Raw genomic sequence first — 27,445 nt, 5'->3', positions numbered from 1 at the left:
TTTTCTGGTGATGTATAATGGACTTCTCCAATCATTTCATCTGCTTAAACCCCCGCCCCTTTCTTACAAAGTTCGAATTCAGGAGTGCGTTTCCCGACAACGACGTATCTCGCTGATTCACTACCATAGTACTATGCATAGTTGAAGAAATCAACTAGCTAGTCCCGAAATTGTATTGTACATTCCCTTAGCATTACACTACTGACGCCTGACTTCTACATTACACATCTTTTGTATAGGTTTCCTATTGTAAAAAAAAAAAAAATAATCTTTAAAGTTCGGCTTTCTTATGTGTCCCAATTTTGATTGCGTCCCTTTTGAGCCATAGGGCGTAACAAATGGGGGCTCGTCCGGGATCTAGAACACGTATACACATGCTCACTCTTTAAAAATGTCACTTTGTCTCTTGACAAACTAAGAGACGTAAATGACATTTGTATGTACTCTAAATAAAATATATAGATTGTACTGAATGTCATCTTGCTTATTTTGCTCAAGATAAGGATTTATTGAGTCCACGTCATGCAAGAAACTCTGCTTCTAACCACAGGTCGAGAGCTGTCGTTCCAACCACACACAACTTTGCGATGTTTGTGAATTTTCAACAAGTAATTTGAGACTGACTAGATTATATCTAGAATGCTTCATGAAAGTGAACAATCATCTTTTCACGCAGTTTAGATTAGTTTTTCACTAGGAATTTAACTATTCATTTTTTTGTGTGTTTATTGAAATTGCTTCTACACTCACACTACATCTGTCAAGGTTAAATTGCTATTGTGAAAAAAGTCTTCAAATCAGCCATTCTTAGCATTCATTATGCCAGTGGTTCTCAACTCGTTTGGCCATGGGACCCACATTTCCCCATGGTCAATAAGCCGCGATGCACTTTATTATGAATTACTGTATATATAGGCCTATTATAATAAAAAAAGAAATGTAAACATGCACATTTATTTCACAAACCTTGTTGACACACACAAGTACCATCCCCCTTTAACTTAACATACACATAAATTGTAAGAATATGACTAATACTGATAAATAAACAGTAGGCCTATGAGGTAAAGCTATTAGCTAATAGCAGTCCCAAACTAGTTTTTGTTGTATTTTGGGGTTATGGAAACAACATTTACCATGGAGAATACACAATACTAACATGAACTGTTAATGAAACATGGAAACTGCTCCTGATATACATCATACCAGCATGCAAATCCTTCTCAGCTAACACAAGACGTACCAGTATTGGTATTTTACTTTTATTTTGTGACTGACTTATTGACAACGTAACGACGTTGCGTGCTCGTAGTTTCTTTTGCGTGTTATCGTGAACCGATATACAGCGTGCGCCGCCACAGTTGCGTGTGCAATTGAAGAGTGAGCACTACTAGCGCAGTATAACGGCTGACCGGACAGGAAAGTTTGTTTTTCTGAGGCGAGAGACTTTTTATTTCGTAACAAGCTACGAAAATAACGTTACAATAATGACACTGACATATAGCCTGACAACATCTCATTTGACAGCAGCTACTGAATCAGGACAACGCGTTTTTCTCAGGCATTTAGGCTATCTGACAGAAGTGTCAACAGCTTTCACGTAAGTCTTTCAAAATAAAAGTCTTGCATCAGCAAAACTGTTGTTGATGTAGTTTCTTTGACTGCACACTCCACAACCCACCAGTTATGGAGTATTAATGCCAACACACTGTCATTAGAAGATTTGCCTGGCCTGTCAACATTGAGGTTACGTTTTTACAAGGTTAGCATCCTCTCAAAAGCTAATTAAAAAGCCATTGCGCAGTGGGCCGTTGAAATAAGCAGTCTAAAATAAGACATCCCACTTTGTTTGAACAAGTCTCTATTGTGTCACTCAGTGCAGACGGTGTATTTTCATTTCTGAGGAAGGGACCCTTGAGAGCAGTACAGCTGAATCTCAACAGAGATTGCCGAAATTCATCTGTATAATAAACAAACTCAGCTATAATAACATGCTGACACATCAGCCACCCCTCTATCTAACTATCCCAGTGCAACCTGGGCTGAGAGTGCCGCCCATGGCGGTTTGCCATCACGCCAATGAATGCAACGACGCCAGAGATGAAAGCAGTCTATGAATAAAGCTTACACCTCACAGCAGCTGCTCTAACACAAACAAATTCTTACAGGCGGGGTTTATCTGTCCCGAACGGGTGGGGGTGTGTGTAATGACAGCCTAAACACAGTCTACATCTCTCACAAAGGAACTCGCTGATGCCCACACACGGCAATCCATGACATCTCGAGCAAGAAAAACCCACCAGGTTTGGTGTCCTCCAATTGATGTCCACAGTCTGAGACGCACACTTTACAAGAGTAATTATGCAACAATAACCTCCTACAGCCAGTGAGTGGAATAATACTTGCAATTTACCAACAATTAAAGACAATCTGGAGACAAAGCAGTTTGAAACGGAAGCCAGTAATTATGTGGTGATGGCCATTTGGCTGTGGTGGGAACTAACACCAGTGGGTTTGGCATGCGAATAAAAGCTCATGCTCTGTGCCATGTATTGGGGGGAAAAAAACATGAAAATTGGAATGGAATTCACAGGAAACTGAAATCAGCTCAGCCCATTAAAAAGAAAACTAGAGTGTATTTTTAGCCTTAAGCTATCTAGAATGATTTAGGGCCACTGTGACCTTCCCTAGAGGCAATGTGAAAGCCTGTAAAATATGATGAAACTGAAAACAGCAACTTCACCATTTTCTATTAACAGGCCAAATCTCCCATTGTAACGTGAAAATATTGATTTTCTCTTACATATTGCCCTGGATTTGGCCTTAGTTGCCAAGTTGTAGCATATATGCAAGTCTGATCTTGTGATGTCGATAACCAAGGTCATGTCTACCAAGTTTAAAATCTTAAATTTTAAAGGCAAATGTCTAATTTCTGTATTCAGGCAATGCAAGATGAAAACAGAAATAAATATGGAAAAGGTTATGCATTATAAAGTTAATAATATTTTAAAGTTTTCCAGTTTATACCATTTTAAAGATGGAAAATAGCTGTAATTTTGCACAGACAAGGTTAGCCTTGCATTTAAACCCCACAAGATTTCCATTGTAAGAGCATCACTGTAAAGGTGATTAAGTGCTTTTACAAACAGGGTTATTATACTTAAATCATTAAAAAAAAAACTTTCAATAAAATAAACTTTCACTCAAAATCTAAAAAACTTGATTATTTTTACACTTATTTTTTTACATAAAATCACTAAAAACTATAGTAATGATACTATTATAGTTTTAAAAAGTAAAAACTATAATAGTATCTCAATAGGGTTCAAAAAAGTAAGCTCACTGAGGAAAGACATAACCGAGAAAAGTCTTCTTAGACAATAATATGCATATTGTTTTAGCAATGTACACAATTAAAACTTTTATGTCAAAAACAGGAGTGTTTGCATTAAACTGTTATCGTTGCAGGGTTATTATCGTTAACTAAAACTGCTTAAAACATTTCTGTTCATTGAAATAAAGCTAAAAGAAATATATATTTGTTAAAAAAAACATACTAAACTAAACAAATATTAGAAATGTTGCCTTGGCACAATATAAGCACTAAAATTATTCACTGGAAATAAAAAACTAAAATTGAATAAACAAATTAAACCTAAATAGCAATATTTAAAAAAAAAAATTAAATACAATTACTAAAAATGTATCTAAAATGAACAAAAACTAATTAAAAAAATACAATCTAATTCAAAATACAACTAAAATAGCACTGTACTGTCATTCCTGGTCGTTCCTATACTGACGCCCCTGTTGAAATCACAAAATGGTCACAAGAGTTCTGTGACTAATATATTTGATGTCCTTCACATTAGATTGAACTTTTGCCTCCAATGCTACACACACAGCCATTCATTTGTCCAAGGCCAGGGCAAGAAGCATCATGGGATACACAATTGCAATCATTATCCATGTGGACTCGGTCTGTTTTGAGGTTCAATGAAAAAATAAAGGTTTGTATAATAGCCTCATTCCTTTAAGATCAAAAAGACGATCAAAGGCAACGAGGCCTCGGGTGACCCGTTAATGAATGATGAAATTTTGCAGTGTGCTAATGTGATTCAAACTGGAACATAGTGAAAAGAAAAAAAGAAAATACTGAATGAAGAAGAAAGTGGGATGACAAACCAAATTGTTTAATACATTTGAGGAAGACTTTCCTTTTTTAGTGTTTTTGAGAATTTCATAAAACACCTCCTCATTAAAGATTTTGCTATCCTGTTATGTTAAGATTTGGTTCTCTGTCGTCAAAATGCAACAATAATGCTAATTAATCATACACTTCATGAATGATTATGATTGAAATAAAATATCAGATGACTAACAGTAAATAAGCTAAATAAACTGTCTTTAATATGAGCCTCTAGGGCTAGGCGATTTATTTTACACAATAGCTTTAAAGATACCATGAAATAAAAATGGTCAAATAGTTGACCAATCTCAGCAGACTGAGCCATCTGACCAATCAGAGCAGAGTAGACCAATCTCAGCAGACTGAGCCATCTGACCAATCAGAGCAGAGTAGACCAATCTCAGCAGACTGAGCCATCTGACCAATCAGAGCAGAGTAGACCAATCACAACAGACTGAGCTATCTGACCAATCAGAGCAGAGAAGACCAATTACAACAGACTGAGCCATCTGACCAATCAGAGCAGAGTAGACCAATCACAACAGACTGAGCCATCTGACCAATCAGAGCAGAGTAGACCAATCTCAGCAGACTGAGCCATCTGACCAATCAGAGCAGAGTAGACCAATCACAACAGACTGAGCTATCTGACCAATCAGAGCAGAGAAGACCAATTACAACAGACTGAGCCATCTGACCAATCAGAGCAGAGTAGACCAATCACAACAGACTGAGCCATCTGACCAATCAGAGCAGAGTAGACCAATCTCAGCAGACTGAGCCATCTGACCAATCAGAGCAGAGTAGACCAATCACAACAGACTGAGCTATCTGACCAATCAGAGCAGAGAAGACCAATTACAACAGACTGAGCCATCTGACCAATCAGAGCAGAGTAGACCAATCACAACAGACTGAGCCATCTGACCAATCAGAGCAGAGATGATCAATCACTACAGACTGAGCTATCTGACCAATCAGAGCAGAGAAGACCAATCACAACAGACTGAGCCATCTGACCAATCAGAGCAGAGTAGACCAATCACAACAGACTGAGCCATCTGACCAATCAGAGCAGAGTAGACCAATCACAACAGACTGAGCCATCTGACCAATCAGAGCAGAGTAGACCAATCACAACAGACTGGGTCATCTGACCAATCAGAGCAGAGTAGACCAATCACAACAGACTGAGCCATCTGACCAATCAGAGCAGAGTAGACCAATCACAACAGACTGGGCCATCTGACCAATCAGAGCAGAGTAGATCAATCACAACAGACTGGGCCATCTGACCAATCAGAGCAGAGTAGACCAATCACAACAGACTGGGTTAACTGACCAATCAGAGCAGAGTAGACCAATCACAACAGACTGAGCCATCTGACCAATCAGAGCAGAGTAGATCAATCACAACAGACTGGGCCATCTGACCAATCAGAGCAGAGTAGACCAATCACAACAGACTGGGCCATCTGACCAATCAGAGCAGAGTAGATCAATCACAACAGACTGGGCCATCTGACCAATCAGAGCAGAGTAGATCAATCACAACAGACTGGGCCATCTGACCAATCAGAGCAGAGTAGACCAATCACAACAGACTGAGCCATCTGACCAATCAGAGCAGAGTAGACCAATCAAAACAGACTGGGCCATCTGACCAATCAGAGCAGAGTAGACCAATCACAACAGACTGAGCCATCTGACCAATCAGAGCAGATCTAGGCTGTTGGAAAAGAGACTGAATTCTCTATTGAACAATTTCAGACACTGTGAGAAATGAGGTGATGCTGCAAATGTATATAATGAGAAATTGAAAGTGTTTTATGACCTTGGATGCATGTAAACCTACTGTATTGCAGGAGACCTTCAAAACAAAATAAAGAGCCTTTAACACAGCATAATAGCAGCACTTTAATACCACCTGCTGCAAATTAAGGCTATAAAAACAATGATGAGCTCTTCAAATATGTTTAGCTCGTACTTCCCGTTTCGACAGGGAATACTGAACATGGGTTAAGATGTTAAAGTGGCTGCAGTTTTAACTGAGTTGAATTCTCCCCCTTCCTAACCATTATTTGGATCCACGAGACGTCACAAAGGCGCGTGGGTTCGTTCTCAGTCCCTGTAATTACGCGTCTATGAGAGTGAGTCACACTGGCAGATCTGAAACTTATACAGCAATCCTACAATCAACGACAATGAGGGTTTTCAGCACAGACAGAGGTCTGCGTGTTAAGCGATTAAACACAGGGGTCGGTCCCTCACGCTCATTCACTAGTGCGTTGAGCACACAGCCTATTTATCAAGCTATACACACATGTCATGTACAAACTGCCTTCCCATTCACTATATGCAAAACAAACTGTGAAAGGCTCCACTGAATGACCTGGTTATCAACACAAGCCTTCTGAAGAACTAAAGCTTTGCAGAGGAAGAGGCTGAATGACATTTCTTTGTGCCGAACCACCAAACCCCTCTCTGTAATAGTGATCCTCAATCCAATACTGTAAACTCCTCACCTCAGATCAAAGACCTCTGAAATTTTCTCTCCCAGTGTCCCAGAGGATGGTTCAGGAGGACCATCAGAAAACGGGATCAATCACAGGGTCTGAAACAGAAGGAGGTGGAGGACCTGGACCCCCCCCCCCCCCTTTTTTTAACAATGTAAAAGTCTTTACTGTCACTTTCGATCAATTTAATGCATCCTCGCTGAAGAAAAGTATTAATTTCATTCTTTTTTTTATCTTACTATTACATTTGAATGGTAAAATATGAAGCAGCAGAACTGTTTTCAACACGGATAATCAGAAAAGTTTATTGATCATGAAATCAGCATATTAGAATGATTTCTGAAGGATCATGTGACATTGAAGACTGGAGTAATGATGCTGAAAATTCAGCTTTGCATCACAGGAATACATTATATTTTAATATACATTACAATAAAAAACTATTATTTTAAATTGAAATAATATTTCACCGTTTTGCTCAAAAAATGCAGCCTTGGTGAGAAGAGACTTTTTTCTAAAACATTTAAACATCTTAATTATTTCAAACTTTGTACTGGTAGAGTATTTGTGTATTATCATGTATTTGTATGAGGAGAGATCAATGTACAATGGCAGAGAGTGTACACTAAATTGCAGTTAATAACTGCTTTATAGACTGCCTATGCTTGTTAATGGAAAATGCTGTATCATAAGTTCAAACAGCTCCCCTCGGACAATCTCCCTTCTGTACACCATGCTCTTTATTAACATTTACTTCTAATTAGAAATGGGATACATGCACTTCCCCTAAGGCAAATTAATAAAAGTGTTAGACTGGTGTTAAAAAAAAATCTTCAAATCTAATGGATTGCTTCATGGGTTTTCTTAAATTTGATGGTGTCTCAATTGAAGCCTTTGAGACAATACCACAAAATCATATCTAATAAGGATCTAAAAATAATTACCACTGAGAAATATAATAAAAACATCCAAAGATGAATGTGTCGTTGTCATGAAAACGATGACACAATGCACAACAAAGTTACGTCCTACAAATAGGCTTAATACCATTCGAAAATTTGGGGTCAATAAGATTTTAAGAAATCAGTATTTTATTTAGCAAGGATGCATTAAATTGATCAAAATTGACAGTAAGCACTTTCACTTTTGTGATTAAATATTTCAATTTCAAATAAAAGTTGTTGTATTTATCAAAGAATCCTGAAAAAAAAAAATGTGTCGGTTTGCAGAAATGTCCACACAAATATGAAGCAGCACAACTGTTTTCAACACTGATAATGTTAAGAAATGTTTCTCGAGCAGTAAATCTTTCCACACTCACGGCCAAAGGAGTTTACTTTGGCCCTGTCCCAAATGGCACCCTAAACAATCTTCCTACGAGTATATCGACTGAAAATGACAAATGGGACACCCTTCGGTCTCATGAACTTAACGGACACGCGCACATGGTAGCAATTGTAAGTTCACAAGACCGAAAGTGCATATGAAGTGTGCCATTTGGGACAGGTCCTTTAAAATGCTCATGCGCTCAACTGTGCGAGAGACGGAGCGGGACATTGAAAATGGCGTATACCCACTCCTTAAGCCCACAAGACTGCAAGTGCCTTCTAGACTTGAGAAAAGCCAGAAATGTATTTTTAGCTCATGTGGATGAAAGACAACAACTCCCAGAATGCACTTGCCCTACGAGGCCACTCCCAAGCCACGCCTTCCGGTTACAGAGGGCAGTATCGGAAGAAATGATACAACTAGGCTACTAGTCGACTCGAAACTGAAAAGACGGCGTTTTATTGTGAGATCCCCCTATGGGCCGGTTGAAGACATGCGTAATTAGCTCCTCCTACTGGGTGTAGTCTCTCGCCTCTGGACAAAAAAGCCTCCGATGATGCAAAATAATGATTTTTGCGTCATCGGAATTTTTTTTCCAGACACATAATACAGAAATCTCTCGCCTCAGGGGGACATGAGGGAGGGAAGCACGGTCATTCGAAAATACCACCGGGTTTCTACTGATACAAAGCTTAATGCAAATCGGTGAAGTATCCCTTTAAAGAGTCGCCTTGATTTTGTCACGCAAGACGTGTTCTTAGAGCAACAACTTAAAATAGCTTGTTTGCATATGACGTCACGTCATGGCGCGAAATGCAGATGGAGGGCAGGAAGTGATTTGATACATTTAGGAAGCACTATAACAAACTCAAAAAGCCGATGTTTTGCGTCGTTTATGGTTGCTCAAATCGATCAAAACAGTTTTTATCGTGTACCAAAAGTTGTTGTTCATAAGGGGGACAAATGCAAGAAATTGACCGAAAAACGGCGGAAAAAATGGCTTGCAAACCTACGTCTGTGGTCGGGAGGAGCCGAATCGGAAAACGCCCGTGTGTGCAGTGATAATTTCGTCAAAGGTGAGTTAATACAACTTATGTGGATGTCTGTGTAACGTACCATTTTCAGAACTTTGTAAAGTTAAAGTAATTGTTTCTTCTTTTCTTTGAGTTTGTAATTTACCCCTGTAACTGAAGACAAACGTAACGTTATTCAGGCAAATCTTTCAATTCAGTTGAAAAATCGCTCCTCTTCATAACGTAAGGATCACGTCCAACATATGTTTAAATTTTTTGTTATATTTTTCTCTTGTAATAGCGTCTAAAGTAGTACAGTTCGGACTTTACTCCATCTCGTCCATTCCAATCTTCACTTCCTGCCCTCTATCTGAATTTTGCGCGTCATCACAATCACGTGACTGCAAACCACCTATTCCTGTCTAAAAACATAGTCCTACCCCTAAACCTATGATGATGATGAAATGAATGATAGGTAAAAAGAGTGGAGTAGAAGCCCCTAACCCTTTTTGTAAGCCTAAACTTGACGTAAACTATAAACCTATCCCTCAAATCTAATTGGCTGATTGGAATGTTGTTCCCGGGTCAACATATGATATTGATATTCTACTTTTGACCGGTAGTGTGTATATTATGGGGTGCGACGTTTTCTTGATGTGTTTAGTGAGATTCACCCATCTGCATTGAGAGAGAGTATTGTTTAGTCACGTCTCCACAGGGTTGCACTGCCTGTTCTATTGTGCTGCTTCATGGTTTAAAAATACACCCGCAATCTTATCTGGACAAAACAGTCGACAATTGTTCCTGGGAGATTCCTGCTCCTGTCCCTGACTTAACGGAGTCGGATTTGCGAGACAGGGCCATAAGCTCCCGACAGCGATGAGCAGCTTTCTTTGTAGTCGTGTAACAATGCCTAAAGCTATATGGTAGGTATGTCACAGATACTTGTGACGGCCAAAAGCCACAACGCCACATGTCTGCCTGACAGAATGCAAAGCCCAGGCTCAGCTGACATCATCTGCCAGGCCTTTCGGGACTGCGGGACTGATGGTGATGTGTGGTTGCACCATATCCTGCAAGCTTTACTAGGAATCCATGTTCATGCCCTCTTTGGAGCACATGGACGGATCAAAGGGTGTACGGCAGCTGATTTGGGGTCAGATGTTTGCATCTCAATGATTCTGGACGATCTGGGGAGGGAGAATAATATCGAGTCAACATCAAGCCAACACATTTCTTTCTTTTATAAATATAAAAAAAAAAATGCGTAATTGCAATTCTATAGAGGTCTAAGGCTACCAGGGTTCCTCGAATCTGGTCCAGGAGGGCCACTGTCCTTCAGAGTTTCGCTCCAATCATAATCAAAGACACCTGAACAAGCTAATCAGTGTCTTCACGATTAATAGAAAGCTATGGCAGGTGAGTTTTTGATTGGAGCTAAAATATGCAGGACAGGATTTGAGGAACCCTGGTCTACACTAATCCGGATACATTTGAAAGCGCATCTTTTTCCCTATGTTTGGCCTTTCGCCCACACTGAGACAGCGTTTGTTGTCCTGCGAAAACTACGACGCTCCCCAAGGTGGATACTTTTAAAATGCCGTTTTCGAGCTATAGTGTGGACTTTTAAAACGGAGGTATTTGAAACGGAAGTCATGTGGTGCATATACATGTGTGTTTATAAAGGTATGTGCTATTCACAACACAACAGTGTTGCTAATGGTAAATGTTACTTTGTACAATCTTCATATTACATTCCTGAAAAGATGACGGAAAATTTGTCCTGTGGCAAAACATGAGAGCAATTGTGTTTTAGACCAAACATGGAATGACAATTGAGTCCGACCTGGACGTACCAGTAAGATACATTGCTAATAAGATCAATTATGTCTGGTCCCTCGCTATCATCTCAGTGAGCTTTTACACAAAACACATTAAGATGATTTTAGCATGTTCTGACATTTCAGTGTGGACAACAAACGCTTGAAAGTGTGAGAGTGTTTTGAAAAGAAAAAGGCGTTTTCAAATGTATCAGGATTAATGTAGACGTAGCTTAAGCTGCAATAAAGTGCAACAACTGAGTTCCGTAAGTAAAAACTCCATTCATTTTCTCCATAAGGAAAATAATTTTGAACGACAACATATAAACCTTTAAAGTACTTATTTTGTGTTTAATTGTGTTTAGCAGTGGAATTCCCAATGACAAACTACATTACCCATAATGCTGTACAGAAAATTCCACCAATCAGAGTCGAAACAGATCTCATTAGCTCCGCCCACTCTAATGAAGCATTGCGAATGACTAAATCGAGTCGATCAAAATACTGAAATGTTTGAATATATATGCATATTTTGCGATAAACTTGTATAGATATAATCAACATTTGCAAATGAGTAGTTTTATGTTTCTCCATTTTTAATTTAATTATGCTATTTGCAATGCTTCATGGGATTGTAGTTCTTTCCCTTACTAAAAGCGGTTAGGTACACAGTCTTTTTGTTTGTAGTGTTGTGATTTACCTAGTAGCTGATTGGCTTGGCTTATAACTCTTTAACAAAGACTATTGTATAATCCCTATGGGAAAAATGAATGGAAAAAATACTTCCAGACCCGCTGGAAAAGGGGGCGGGCACTAATTCACTCTCTAATTGTTTGAAGGTCCCATGTGTCACTAATGGCTGAACTCTAGTATGGTCTTGTTCATATGCGTTCTTACCGAAGGTCCATAAAGATGAAGAAAACTACATCACCAGATCCGGTCAACTCATCAGCCCAGCTGAGAAGCAGTGGAGAAGCATGTTTCATTGATTTTCCTCGCTTTAATGGATTTCATTGGACCCTCTCATGAATCCGCATTAATATTTCATTACTTGTCTTCCATTTCCTGCGCCATAAGAGCATCAGGCTAGCTTACAGTGAAGTGCTCTGGGTCGATGGTCTGCTACCAGCCGAAACCCCGAAACACCCAATCCCAGTCTACGCCCAGGGGATGAAACTTGTGATTCGAAACGACAAAAAGGGCAAAAAAGAATTAGGTAAAGACATTAGCCGACAGCGTACAAAAACATGCTAGCACAACAACCCCGAGCTGCAAAGGGATTCACGTGCTTGTAAATAAATAACCTTGTTGTGCGACTTGAGATTTCAGTTGCAGTCGGTACGTTTCATGTGAACATTTGAAAATCCGTAGAGTTGTTACCCAAGCAAGGTAATATTGTTTTTCTGGCAAACGAACCGTGCTGTGCCTGAAATAACTAGATGTGGCCTTTTTAGTTGGAAAAATCAACAGCACAACTCGCAGTTGCGTTTAATATTATATCACTGGGTTGAGGTGAATTGTGGACATTAATGTATTCAAGTGCAATAGCGCAAACTAAAGCGATCAGACATATGCAGGTCAGACGGGCTGCTGGCTCAGCACACCATGGAAAGACGCTTTCTTAAAAATCCTTTCAAGTGCTGCTTCAAAGGATCCATCAATGTCTCAAAAGTAAAAAAGAAAAAAATGCATCTGTGACAAATAGTTAAGTGTTGAAAATTCAATCTATCCAACGGAATCGTCTTAAAGAGATTTGAAAAAGGTTTAAAGACATCTTTTGCATGTTGATTTGGATGATTTAAAAAAAACAACTATGCATAAAAGACATTAAAAAATATTTTACCTTTCATTAACATCCCCAATTCACCTTAAATCAATGTCTTAATGAAAGCTATATATATATATATATATATGAATACTTAAGATGCAAAAGCCTCTAAGTGCCATCTGAAATTTTCTTCTAGAATGATTTCAGGCTTGTATGTTTATGTTCAGTTATTTAACTTTAATGGCAATGAAAATTACCTATTAATTTTCAATAAAGTAAAATTACTGAACCTAAATATACGAGCTTGATAAAAATGCTCATTTTAGAAGAAAATGTCAGATGGCACTTAGAGGCTTTTGCATCTGAAGTCTTCATATATATATATAGGCTATATACATATATATACACACACACACAGTGGTGTGAAAAAGTGTTTGCCCCCTTGGTAAATATGATCAAATATGGATATAAAAAATAAATCTGGATTTTTAATCCTTTTGATATTTTATTTAAAAATGCCAGCCTTTCATTGTAGTAAAATAATTGAAAGTAAGGGGAAAATCACATTATGAAATAAATGTTTTTCTCCAAAACACGTTGGGAACAATTGTTTGCCCCCTTTTATTAAATACTTTTTGCAACCTCTTTTTTTCCAAGATAACAGCTCTGAGTCTTCTCCTATAATGCCTGATGAGTTTGGAGAACACCTGACAAGAGATCAGAGACCATTCAGAATCTGTCCATCCTGTTCTCCGTTATAAGATTTCTAGAACAGGCTGTCAGGTTTAGATTTTTTATCTGTTGGTATTTGATCGAATCCGTGATGCCATGTATCTGAACAAGATGTCCAGGACCTCTGGCAGAAAATGAGGTTCTATGGTCAGATGAAACAAAAACATTAGAGGAATGGTCTCTGATCTCTTGTCAGGTGTTCTCCAAACTCATCAGGCATTATAGGAGAAGACTCAGAGCTGTTATCTTGGAAAAAAAGAGGTTGCAAAAAGTATTTAATAAAAGGGGGCAAACAATTGCTCCCAACGTATTTTGGAGAAAAACATTTATTTCATAATGTGATTTTCCCCTTACTTTCAATTATTTTACTTCAATGAAAGGTTAGATTTTTGCACATTTTTAAAATAAAATATCAAAAGGAATAAAAATGCAGATTTATTTTTTACAGCCATATTTACCAAGGGGGCAAACACTTTTTCACACCACTGTATATATGAGAGAGTTATAACTTTACAATAAGGTTTCATTAGTTAACATGAACCGCACTTTTACAGCATTTACTAATCTTTGTTCATTTCAACATTTACAACTACATTATTAAAATCAAAAAGTTATTTGTTAACATTAGGTAATGCATTGTGAACTAACATTAAATAATGCACAGCTGTATTTTTATCAACTAACGTTAACAAAAATGAACAAATACAGTAACAAATGCATTGCTCACGGTTATTTCATGTTAGTTTAATACATTAATGTTAACGAATGAAACCTTATTATAACGTGTTACCAATACAGTACCAGTCAAAAGTTTGGAAACACCATTTTTAATGTTTTTGAGTATCTTCTGCTCATCAAGACTGAATTTATTTTATCAAAAAAACAGAAAAAAAAAACAATAATATTCTGAAATATTATTACAATTTTAATAATGATTTTCTATTTTAATATACTTTAATATATATTCCTGTGATCAAAGCTGAATTTTCAGCATCCAGTCTTCACTGTCACACGATCCTTCAGAAATCATTTTAATATGCTGATTTATTATCAATGTTGTAAACGGTCGTGCTGCTTAATATTTTTATGGAACCTAAGATCTTTTCTTCCGGATTAATTGATGAATAAAAAGTAAAAAAAAAAAGAACAGCATTTATTTGGAAGAAATAAGTGGGGTGGAAGAAATAAAAGAAATCAATACTTTTATTCAGCAAGGATGCAGTAAATAGATTTTAGAATGTTACAAAATATTCTGTTTCAAATAAATGAAATAGAACTTTCCATTCATCAAATAATTCAGAAACAAATTGATAAACATTGATAATAATGAGATGTTTCTTGAGCATCAAATCAAAATATTAGAATTATTTCTGAAGGATCATGTGACACTGAAGACTGGAGTAATGATGCTGAAAATTCAGCTTTGATCAAAGGAATAAATGACATTTTACAATATATAAAAATAGAAAACTTCTTTTAAATTGTCATATTTAACAAAATTATATATTTTAACAACTATACGGATATATATATATATATATATATATATATATATATATATATATATATATATATATATATATATATTTATGTATATATATATATATAGACCTTTAAATAATATTTGTTGATAATTTAAGATTTATTATTCACACGAGTTTCAAACATTGGTTAGAACTACACGACACCCTTTTTTCCCCAATACGACATTCAACACCTTACCTAATGCTTTCAGACAAAATCAAAATATGACAGTCAAATATGAGAGCAGCGATTCAGGCCGTCCCATATTGACTCATGAATCACAGTTCTCCAATAGCATGACATCAGTGGCCTGTTCAAATTACACCAGTTGTTGGCAGCTTGACAATTGCAAACACACAAAAACCCTGTAACAATGGCCAATTTAAAATGACCCGTCACCTTGAGAGAGGAGGTTCAGTCAATTAAGCAACTCTAAAGCCTTTCCGTACGGACAGTTGGTCAGCAGGAAAGCGTTGGGAGATCCGTCAGGATTTGACAGACTGGACTACAGTGGCTTGATCGGTTTACATTCTCTCATTCTGGCATTGAGAAATTAGCTAATTAAGTGTTACAGTCACTCACCACATTATAAATAATTAACAAGCTTCTGAAAACAATAAGGCTGGTTAATCTTCCAGCATCATGTAGATCTACATATTAAACAGCATAAATATGGTATGCAAACTACTTCGTTTGCATACTGGCATAGGGTGAAACTAAATGAAGACTGCTTTTGAATCTGTTCAATGCCGCAACAATTTCTCAGCAAGCATTTAATATGCAGTGCACTCACTGCTTCCCCTGAAGCAACTTCCCACGTGCACAGCAGGAACTTGCCATTTCACATGTTGAGTTAATGTTGCTTTTCTTTGACCACACTGCCATCTAGCGGTCATTACAAGCTGCTTCACAGTCAAGCCTCATTTGAACTCTGGGAGCTTTTTTTTTTCAATGATGGATGTGGTTGCCTGGTTACCACTTTAACCTTCACAACTTGTTTTTGTAGGCAGGACTGAGATGGAGAAGAGGTAACTATGGAGACGGGTCATTTCCATTACATGTCGCTAAACATTAAACTGCACAGTTTTGCAAATAACGACAGGAGGTACGAGTTTAAAAACAAGCACATGAAATGTTTACTTTTTTTATACGTCATACAGTTTTCGTATACAGACAGAAAAAAAGACTTCCTATAAAAGTATTACAAAAAAAAGGAGTGTTAAAAGAGGTGTAAAACAAAAGAACACGATTAAAAATCAACGATGGAAAATTACCGTTCAGTGCAAATGGTTGTAGTGTTGGCAGGTGGACCTTCAAACCCCATGATTATCAACTAAAATCTAAGAATAACACTTGATTCAGGTTTAGACATCAGTATGGAATTCAAATCACAGGACATTTGTTTAAAAACTCTCAGAATAGCACTTGCTTTAAATGTGTGTGTTGACTCAATTTTACCAATGGGTTCAAATGACTCGGCAACTAGTCATTCAGCGTAGGGCACTGCGTACAAACAAACACGAGCTTAAACCGTAGTGTTAGTAATGGTTACAAACATTAGTGTGTCTGGATCGGTACAGTACTCGTTCATTATGTAACATAAGTATGGTCACATGACCTTTCTGTTAGTGCTGCAGGTGCATATTTATAACAACATACAATTAAAACGCAATGGGCTCAAAGACTCGCTTCATTTTGTCAAACATACCTGATGTGTTACATGGTTAAAGAGGTAGATGCCATCAGTTACGACACAAACGGCTCATCTGAGCTGAACATACCGCCTTGTCAAGCACCGTTTTATTTCAAAAAAAAAAAAAGAAAAAAAAAAACCTAGGATTTTTGTGAAACGGACAGCGAGAGAAAAACTGTTACTGAACGTGTAGCCACATACTTGAATTCCGGTCAACAGAAATCGACAAATATTTTGTTTTAGGTAAACACTCAGAGCGAATTGAATGATACAATTCACCAACACATGATTTTTACAAATGATTTACGCACATTCTGTTTTGAGTTTTAAAAAATGAGGCCCAGTACGTAGTACACCCATTTTAGCAAACCACCGGATGGGAACTTCAGTCAAATTGCTTTGTGCATGCAAATATATAAAACACTTTTTTTTAAAGTAGAATACAATGGAAAATTTTGAGCACAGCTGAGGCAAAAAAACAACTCATTTGTAACTTCTCTGGGATGCTATTTGATTTCAAAACATTTTAAGAAGGGAATGATGACTATGTGGAAGTATTTAAAACTAAAAAGGTCCATCCCTAAAATCATAAAAGGCATAAAATCTGTGTGGAACGTTCTAGAGAGTTGGAATTGAAGTGTTAAGGTGAGTCTCTAACCACCACGATCACCAGGTGCTCCTCCTCAAGTTTGCCGAGAGTTTTGAGAGCACTCTGGAGATACTGCTGTGAGAAGTCACACGGAGGGAAGGCGTACAGCATGCCCCCCGTCTCCCGCTCTTTGGGGCCCCCGAGGGGCAAGCCGATGACCCCTGCCGCCTGCTTGTTCCTGAGGTACGTCACCAGGTTGCGGAGAAGGCGCTGTTGAAGGCCTGGTTCTGGAGGAGGGGCGTCCCGGTCCATGGGCCCCTGGACGGCGAGGAGCACGGCGTAGCTGTCCGGGCTGCCTAGCTTGATGCGGCGCGTCACCTCGTCCAGTTTGGGCTGATCCAACCTCAGCCGCTGAGCAATTTTAAGCTGCGTGATCTTGGCGCCTCCCGCTTGGTTGTCTCTCATGAGGGCGTGGAGAAAGCTCACGCCTCCCTCGAGCATGTGCATGTTTGTGGGGAAGCAGCTGTTTTTAAGGACGAGAGAACCGTGCCAGACGCGGCTCAACGTCTGGGCGTATTCGGAGAGCGTGCTGGGCTTTTTGGAGTCCGTTTTGGACTTGTCCGTCTGCGAGTCCGGGTCGCTCTCGCTTTTGCGGTGGTTGCGATCCCGCTCGTCCTTCCTCAGATGCAAAGACTCGTCCTGCGCGGGACGCTCGTCGCTGGAGTGTCTGCTGATGTCAGGGGTGTGATCGAGGGGTTCTGAGGTGGAGTCCGGGAGACGCCCGCGGCCCCGGTCCGGACTGTCTTCAGGGGTGGCCGGCGCCCCTCCTCTGAGCTTTGACCGTCCTCGCTCCTCGGTGGGACGGTCGTTGGGGCTCAGGCTCCTTCGCTTGCGCCGCTCCTCCCAGTTTTTCCCCAGCCCCCGTTCGAGGTCCCGCTCCTTTACCCAGCGTTCCCGGCTGCGGCTACGACTGCGCTGCCGGACCCGCCCAAACGCTTCCGGGTTCGCCCGCCGCTCCAGTCCCTTCGGCGGACTCCATTCCCGGTCCGAAAGGCGCTCTCTTTCTCGCTCGGCGAACAGAGGGTGTGACGGTGAGCGGGCCCTCGCTCTCAGCTCCCTCTCTAGGCTGCGGTGGCGTCCGTAACCCTCAGCGAGAATATCAAAATGAGGAGGCGGGAGCAAAGGCGGCTGGTACTGTTGAGGGTACGCCCTCGTCTCCTCCGCCTTCGCAAAATCCACACGTAGCCGACGGTTCGGACCGCCCAGAGGAAAGCCACGCATTTGCGCGCAAGCGGCCTGGGCTGCATCCAAGCTCTCATAATGAATGTAAGCAAAATTATCTCCTTTCACATAGTCAATGGTGCGAATACTCCCAAAGCGGTCAAACTCGCGTGCTAAAGCAGCGAGAGACGTATTCGGGCCAAGTCCGCCGACCCAAAGCCGAGTCGTCGGATTGGCTTTCCCGTATCCGATCTTAATCGGGTTGCCGTTAATCATACGCCCCTGCATGGCCACCTTAGCCCGGTGAGCCATATCCAAGTTCTGGAATTTAAGAAAAGCATACGCTCCGCCTTGTCCACGAGCGGGCCGCTTGATAACGACTTCTTCAATAATCCCATACTTCTCAAATCCTTGTCGTAGTTCCACCTCAGAAATATTATGATCCAAGTTTCCGATGAACAAATTCCTCGTGGCTCTCTGATCGTCCTCTGGTTTTAAGTCGTCCTCAGGAAGCTGATATGCATACGCACGGCTCCTCTCCTCTAAAGCGCTGTAATAGTCCAAAACGCGGTCCCGGCTGAGTCCCATGCCATCAACGTAATGCCTGGGTCTCACTTCCCGAAGGGCGCTAGTGCTCCCAGCGCCGGGCGACAGGGACCGCTGTCTGTAGGTGTAGGCAGCGCTGTGCAGAGATACATAACTAACATCTGGAGGCGTGACACTGCGACGCCGCATGTACATGGGTTCAACTTTGAGTGGACGATCATATAGCACCAACCTGGTTTTAGCGTGACGTGCTTCCCGTGCAATTTCCGTGTGTCTGAAGTTGACATAGGCAACGCGACCCAGTTCAGGCGTATGAGACAGCTTAACGCTCATATCTCCAAACTTTTTAAACTCATGAAACAGTCCGTCCTCCACATGTTCATCAGAAAGCTGAGATCCAAGGTTGCTGATAAGTAGTGTCTTGTATTCTAGTCGTGTACCCACTGTTTCAGTGGCTGGTGTCACAGTCTTACCTTTAGGCAGGACTGAGGTGGTTCGGAGGGGGGCTCGACCCAGCAGACCCAGTTCGTGATGCGGGCGGTGATGCAGACTCTCTCTCTCTTCACGGACCCGCGGTTTTTCCCGCTCTCGGCTGCGGCTTCGTTTATGATAGTTTCGGCTCTCCGCGAGCAGCAACGCGAGCGGTGGGTTCGGTTCGCGCTCGCGGTCTCGCTCGCGGACGCGTTTGGCGAGAGTTCTGGACGGACTCGCGTCGCGCTCGGCCTGCCGCTTCATTTTACAGTGATGCTCCCCCCGCAAAAATATAAAATCAGCTCCGAGGTGAAATCTCACGGCTCCAGGAGTTTTTGTACATCCGTGAGGAGGACTTTAACTAACGTTTGCACGGAAAAACGTTCGCCTGGATGTTGAATATCACCGATAAAAATAAAACGACAAACATTAGCGTCGCTTCAGATGCATCTACTCCGCCATCTTGGACAAAAGGAATGTGCGCGCCCCGCAAGTGGGAGGAGCCTAGCTGACGTCAGTGCGCATTCGCGTGACGCTTTAGAATTATGGAAAATCAATATTGACTGTAAAATAAAGTTCTAAGAGCTAATTGTATTAATACGTTTCATAAGAATCTAATACTTATTCTCATTCAATAAGAGTTTTATTGTGCTACTGCACAGTCTATTTGTGAATGTGAAATAATATATTAAATGCAACAATAAACCTTATCAAATCCAGTTGTGTGCATTGCATACAATATTCCCCCGTTATACACTACACATTTGAGCAAATTTAGTCCACTATGCATACAGAAAATTCACATACTATGCACAGTATATGCAAAAATAGCCAAACATAGGCAAACCATCACATGATATACAATAATAAAAAAGGTATGCATGTCATATGACAATCCAAATAATGTGCATGAACTTATTTCATGTACCAAAAGCTGTAATATTATATATTATATAATAATATTTATATAATATTGAATTATATAACCATATCAATTCAATACCATCACATGGTGTTTTGGTAGTGAAATAAAATGTTAATGCCCTGAAGGAAATTGTACAAAAAGTGGCCATGATTTAAAAGGTACAATGTTAAATGCAAACATAATGATAAAAACAATATAATAAAACAAACAAAAAATAATAATAATAAAGGACAAGACCAATTTCTTTTGTTCTTTTAATGAAAAAAGACAGTATAACTGTATTAAACACATTTTACACTCAAACTGACCCTCATATTTTGAAGATGAGACTTTCCTCCATTAAATTTGAAATAATGAATCAATTAAGAAAGCCTATACCCTCAAAAAAGAAAAAGAAAAAAGAAAGAAAATGTAAATCAAACTGGTCAAAGCGTGTCAAACATATTTCCCATTACGTCAGGTGGCAAACATAGGTTGTGTTGGATATTATTTAGAACTACAAACTTGCACATTGCAAGTCATAAATGAAAGGTTGTATTTTTAACGGAAGTGTGTGCGCTCGGTTTCTTGATGTTTACCCCAGGAGTACATGGTAACGTGACAACACAATGGTCAGTCAGCTTCACAGCGCAAATCCTCCACCCTAAATGCCTTTGGCCGCTGCCTTGGTCCCGTAATTCCCTGCAAGTTTACAGATCTGTCCGTGCCTTGGCTGCGTTGGGCGCATACTTGGGCATTAGCTCATTGATCTTGCGAATGAAGTCGGATTTCTCTGCGCATCCTTTACAGGATTCGCCCCATTCCTCCAGGATTTTCTTCAGATCTTTCACTTTCAACTTCTTCAGGTCGACAGAGCTCAGGTCAACTTGTTTATCTAGGAGGAGGAACATGCATTTAGTGGCTGGCAGTATACTTTGTTTTATAACTATAAAAAGTGGATATAGATCATTAGATTGGCAAGAGCGATTTATTTGGCATCTTGGGATGGGCAGGATGCTTAAACAAACAGAACTATGGATTTGATATGGTTACTCACCAACCACCAGACAAAAGCAATAAATGAACCAGAGGAAAACACACCGCCCGCCCAAAAGAATTGCTAATGCTTCAGAGTATATGATTGGATCATTATTGCAGTGATTATTATGTTTCTAGCATATTATATCTGGCAACAGGTCTTCTAACCCTATTGACGGAGTGTGTAGCTTTTCATTTCTTTAACAACCATGTATGAAGACACATCATGGCCATATTGATGGAAATTACATCACACCATTTATGTCCATTACTGTTTGGTCAAGATCTTGTATTGTCAATGCAAGAGTCCAGCACTCTGTAAAGTCTCCTCCAGCACATCCCAAACACTTTCAATGAATGATTCTTCATGCTCCTCCCAACCATTTTTTCACAATCTGAGCCTGATGAATCTTGACATTGTCATCCTGAAATATGGCCATGATGTGTCTTCAGACTAATTGTTTAAGAAATGAAAGCTACACACTCCATCAATAGGGTTAGAAGAACTGTTGCCAAACATATAACAGTCTAGAAACATAATCACTGCAAAGATGATCCAATCATAGACTCTGAAGCATTTGCCTATTTAAATGGCCGGCCAGTGTATTTTTCTATGCAACTTACCATATTTCAGTTCACAGATTTGACTGTCCTTCTTTTTGAGCTTTTCACAGATCTTATCCGTTGGCACGTGGTGACTCATCGGTTTGGAAACTTCATTGATAATTTTTGTTGCTGCGTCACTTGTTGCCCCTATGTAATAACACTACACACACACACACACACACACACACACACACACACACACACACACACACAAAGTAAGAATTAACAAACAGAAATAATACAAGAAAGAAAAAAAGAAAAATTCATTGATACACACAAAGACTTACAAAGCGGTTTTCTTTCCCTTTGGTATCTTTGCAAAATTTTAGAAGAGCTTTTTCGATGGAGTCGCTGTTGAAGTTGACGTCGTCGTCTTTTAGCGTCTGGTAAAACCGTTCCAGGAAACCCACACAGACTGCAATGCAAAAATCATGCACAAAGGACGATTTTTTCTTTGAAAACCATACATTAACAAGACATTACGGCTTACAAGCAAGATTTACTTTACAATACAACAATATCTAACTGATGAAAAAATATGCCAGAAAATAAAACTTGAAGTAATGTGTATTCACTATTAAAGTATACATGTCTTTTAAGTTTTTCCACCCCATAATAATTTCCTGATATTTCTAAGTGGCAACCTTGTTAAAACCTGTGCAACAAGATTAGTCACATTTATGAAATCATCTAGATAAATGTCATATATAGCATCATATCAGGTATTTATTTACTGATCAGTTTATGAATAGGAAAATAGGAAATTATGACCAATATATGAATAGGTGTGCCGTAGATAGTTCTGAATATGAAATGCTTATTTATGTATGGGTTTCTGATAATAACCTGCATCAAGTCATCCACAGTTTACAGTATGATATGAGAAATCAAAAGATTTTCACAGAAAACAAAACAAAGTAGTGGTCATGTGACCTAATTTACAAAATTACATAAATAAATATCTTCACAATAATAATATAAATTACTTTATATTTATAAAATACTTATTTTTATAATATATCGTTTTAGAAATATACACTATTAAAGCTTAACACCTTATAACCCAAATCAACTAAATAACTGAAGTAGTTAACAGTAAGAAACAAAAACCAAAAATACCCAATAAAAATACCTCAACTAAACATACAACATAGCTAAACTAAAGCCAATGAATAACACGCAGAAGTGAGACTCTTCTGACAGGTAATGTGTGTTTCCTGCACATGTTTACATGATGAAGATATTAAACAAACTCACCTTCACACTCTCCATCTTTCAAAGCGTCACTGTAGCTCGGAACCAGCGCCAGGGCCAGTGCAACGGAAAGCCCACTTAAATATAACATCCTAAAACCAAACAAACGTCTTTAACTACTTAAATACGGTATGAAAAAGTGCTAGACTTGGTTCTGTACGATCATTAAAGATACCGGCTCGAGAACACGCAACGTACCGATTCAACAGCGCTTCCTATTGAAAGTTCCCGCCCCCTCTCGCAAATGATTGGTTACCGGTACACTCTTCGCTCGTCTATTGGCTGGCGCATGACGTCGCAACACGCACTCTTGTCTGAATGGATGTGCAGTGTTCATCCAGGGAGTGAGTCCAGTTGGCGGCCTCTGATTGGTTCTGAGGTGAACATTCCTGGGTAGGGTTGCACCAGCCGTTCGTAAGTTCTTTCTTAAATTGGAACGTAAAGTCCACACTAGAGGCTTAGTAACTACTAGCTAGTTTGTAACTAACTCTGAACTTTATTCCGTTGCACCATTTGTTCGTAAGGCAGAACGTAGCTAGTAGGTCGTAAGCTCTCCGTAAAGTAATGCGTAGTCGCATAATATGACGTTTAGCCTCGGTTATCCAATAGCAGCCTTCAAATACGTGAGCAGATGTTGTGTTGAAATGCTGTGAATTTCAGTTTATCCTTCATTCTTTTGCCTCACGTTACTAACGGTAAAAATAAGTTTCCATTAAATACGATACTTGATCATGAATAGCATAAGTGTTTTTATATGTAACATTCAGAAACTGTATTTGAAATTAAATGAATAAGGATAAATAAATAAATATTGATACAAAAAGCATAAGAAATTACGTTTATTGATTATGACTGATATTTGACATGCACACCATGGACCGATGCACACAGCGACGTGCTGTTTAGGATGGGTTTGTGTTAAAGATAGCCTCTAACAAAGTAATCTTTTCACATAATGTTCTCTCTCTTAAAATGTAAGCAAGTGTAAATGTCTGCATAATCATATATGTATTAAGAATTGAAGTCTGTCAGGTAAAATAATAGCTTATTGATGAAGTTCAGTGTGTTTGATATTTTATTCCATCCGTTACTCCTGATCGGAGGCTGCCGTAAATATTTAGTTTAAACGTAGAGTTACGCTTCAACTAAGTTTAATGGTGCAACGCAAAAATATTTAGAAGTGCGCAAGTCGTAACTTGGTGTCCATTTACGTCAAAACTAGGCTAAGTTATAACTTACGCCCAGCTGGTGCAACCGGCCCCTGGTGACGATGATGTGTGGTTTGCACTAGCGCCATGTTTGTAGTTCTCCTCCATCCGGTGACGCTTTACATAAATCAACCGTCATCATTCCACCAAAATTTGCTTTATCAGTAAGTATATTATAAAAGAAGGCCATTTTGTGATATTTCTCTCACATGAACAGTATATTGGTGTCACCAAAAGGCAATAGGCCTACCATTTTAGTTCCAAACATTTGCTATAACACTTTAAACAGTAAATCCACTCTTTATTCAGGTAAGACTTAGCCTAGGTATTGGCTAATGAATGTAGATAGTAACCAAAAAGCTTAACTGAGTTCTCAGAACACTCTAAGAAAGATAACTACTTGAAACAACTATATTATAATCTACACTATTAGTCGACATTAAATGTTTAAGCTCTTTAAAGTCGGGTGGATTCGGATTGGCTGTCAATGTTTTTATCGTTCATTAGCTGGAAAAAAAAATGTGATTGCAACAATAGTTCCTCTGTGTCTTTATCGTTATAGTTGTTTTGTTGACTTCTCTATTCTTTTAACTTTATGGTTTTTCGGTATGAGGAGCCATCATTTATTTTTTGAGGCAAATAGTGTTTTTGATGGGTCATATATTGTGTAATATTTTTTTGCTGTTTGTATAGTTTTTTTTTTTTTTCAAGGTCCTTTTAATACTTAGTTGTCAATAAACACACACACACACACACACACACACACACACACACACACACACACACACACACAACCATGGAACTTAAATGGTAATGACTCAATCGCACCTCCAAGTAAAGGAAAGAAGGCAAATAGCAGTCGATAAAACATTATCTTTAATATTAGGCATTATTAATGAATTACACGTCACAGCGGTTAAGTGAAGTAGGAAAGAAAAAGTGTGTATTTACATCTAAAATCCACACCACATTTATTCATGCTAGCACAATATATACAGAAAAAATACTTTGAGAATACTTGTACAAAGGTTTTCGTATTTCTGCATGGTAAAACAAAACGCTCTTCAGATTTCAATGCAAAATACACAAAATAACTGTAGTGAGTAGGCCATTGAAAGATTTTTTTTTTCTTTTTCACTTGTTTGCAGTTTAGTTTTAAAAACACATTTACATCAGAAAGTACAAGGCAGACAATTAATCTCAGTCTATACATGATTTGTCCCTCTTGACCATATAAATACAAAGCTTTTGAAGGATTATATACACAAAATAAAGCCAGACATGGTGTGGTACGAACTGTAATGCAGGCCAGAGCGTTTAGTACCCCTCTTTACTTAGTTTTTCATATGTACAGAGACCAACAACAAAAAAGAACATTTCCCTTTGCACACCCATTTCATCCTGTCACATTACCAGAAACTGTCATTTCAAATGTATGACAATATTAACCGCATTCAAGTCATCAATCCCTTCAGGAAAATAAACCCACTATTTCATTAGCAATTCACACATAACAACAGTATTGATCTGGAATTGAATTAGAGGAGCTGATCAGGGCAACCTCATCATGTAAAAAATAAAATGTCACCCTCAATCTGAAACTTTGAATCCAAAACGGTCGGCTTGCCTCCATGGAGATATCAAACATGTAAAATATGTACACTCGTTTTTTTTTTTTCTTTTTTTTTTTTATAGTTGCTTGTGCCAAATGAGTAACCTTCATGTAAAGCATAAGGTTTTAATGAATTGTGATTATAATACTTTTTTATCTAGAACTTTTTTGCTTGGATATACAAGCAACATTACGATGGTGAACGAATACAAGACACACAGTATCCGTCAGACCATATTTACATGCAAAATGTCTAGAAAGCATAATACGAAATGCTCAAAACAACAAATATTAATGCATTTTAGTTTTATCAGTGCTAATATTCACAGAATGGGCTGTGACGGATATACTTCGACACTCTGTCTTATAACACTCGATCTTTGCATAGATTCCAGTTCCTTCCCTGATCACTGAATATACAATGTGTATAAAAATTATTTATATTGTTTGAATTAACCCTAAAATGATTAAAGTTAATATAAACAAGTATTATTAACTAATCACTCAACCCATTTCTATATGTCTTTGGAGACATGACACACTTACTTCATCATTTTATGTCTTTATAATTTAGTAAAGAAAATAATAATATACAACTGCATACCATCAGCAGTTTCCCAAGATTCACTTTATGAGGAAGAGCATATAAACGAATAGACAATGGAAGTTATGTCTTTTCTGACTAACGGAAAACAGATGGGAATATGTTTTGGATGTAATGAACATTTACAGAAGGCCCTCTATCATGTGTATTTGCTTTATCTGGCCATTAAAAGATTGTTAGTGATGAACCATCAGTCATATCAGCCATTGCGATGCATGCATTTCACTCTGTACATATCCTGCCATGAAAAGTTTTCATTTCTCAAAAGTTTACTTAAAAACTTGCCTTTGATAATTTGAGGCTTAAGTACATTTCATACTATGAGCAGCCTAAAGTATACTTTTGTGTTTGCATGCCAGAAATAAATAAAAAAGTACTTTTTAAACCCATAATATATCCTCTTAATTAAGTGATACAAAACCACATCATTAATTTGTGTAGGGCCTAACAGTGCAGTACAAATTAAAATAAAATCAATGAATAAAAAGAGATTATTTATAATACAGATAGCAAAATTAATGGGAGAACACCCATAATAAAAAATAAAAATACAGTGGTTTTAAAATATTAATAAAATAAAAGATATGCCTAACCATGTGAACGAGTGTGACAAGTAATTTGTCTGTCCGTATATCGTATGACACAATGAAATCACAGCCAATCAGAATATATGTGATGTTTAAAGGAGTCATGAATTGAGAAATCAAGTTTTCCTTGATATTTTGACATGTATTAATAAAACATCCTATAAGTTTCAGAATTCAAAACTTCCTCATTAGTCCAAAAACAGCTTGAAATCAAGCTCAGA

The 27,445-nt window shown here is 38.6% G+C and overlaps 2 protein-coding genes across 3 annotated transcripts; both read right to left on the bottom strand.

The window, feature by feature from the left end:
- Positions 1 to 16,006: 16,006 nt before the first annotated feature.
- On the bottom strand, positions 16,007 to 19,889 carry rbm15b (RNA binding motif protein 15B). The gene has a single exon (XM_081384021.1). It carries the CDS (start codon positions 19,673 to 19,675, stop codon positions 17,225 to 17,227), a length of 2,451 nt encoding a protein of 816 aa, XP_081240147.1. The 5' UTR covers positions 19,676 to 19,889; the 3' UTR covers positions 16,007 to 17,224.
- Positions 19,890 to 20,433: 544 nt separating this feature from the next.
- On the bottom strand, positions 20,434 to 24,502 carry manf (mesencephalic astrocyte-derived neurotrophic factor). 2 transcript variants are annotated; one of them, XM_081383975.1, is made up of 5 exons: positions 23,412 to 24,502; positions 23,217 to 23,305; positions 22,247 to 22,374; positions 21,978 to 22,119; positions 20,593 to 21,210 (listed from the first exon to the last, which is right to left on the bottom strand). In XM_081383975.1, exons 2-5 carry the CDS (start codon positions 23,302 to 23,304, stop codon positions 21,026 to 21,028), a joined length of 543 nt encoding a protein of 180 aa, XP_081240101.1. In that variant the 5' UTR covers position 23,305; positions 23,412 to 24,502; the 3' UTR covers positions 20,593 to 21,025. The 2 variants fall into 2 exon arrangements, with proteins under 2 accessions (XP_081240100.1, XP_081240101.1); XM_081383974.1 differs by having other exon boundaries at positions 20,434 to 21,210; positions 23,217 to 24,502.
- Between the last annotated feature and the right edge of the window lie 2,943 nt (positions 24,503 to 27,445).

This window comes from Scardinius erythrophthalmus (genome assembly GCF_964197995.2).
Source record: "Scardinius erythrophthalmus genome assembly, chromosome: 14".
NCBI classification, from domain to species: Eukaryota; Metazoa; Chordata; class Actinopteri; order Cypriniformes; family Leuciscidae; genus Scardinius; species Scardinius erythrophthalmus.
This window is presented reverse-complemented; position numbering and strand designations above follow the sequence as displayed.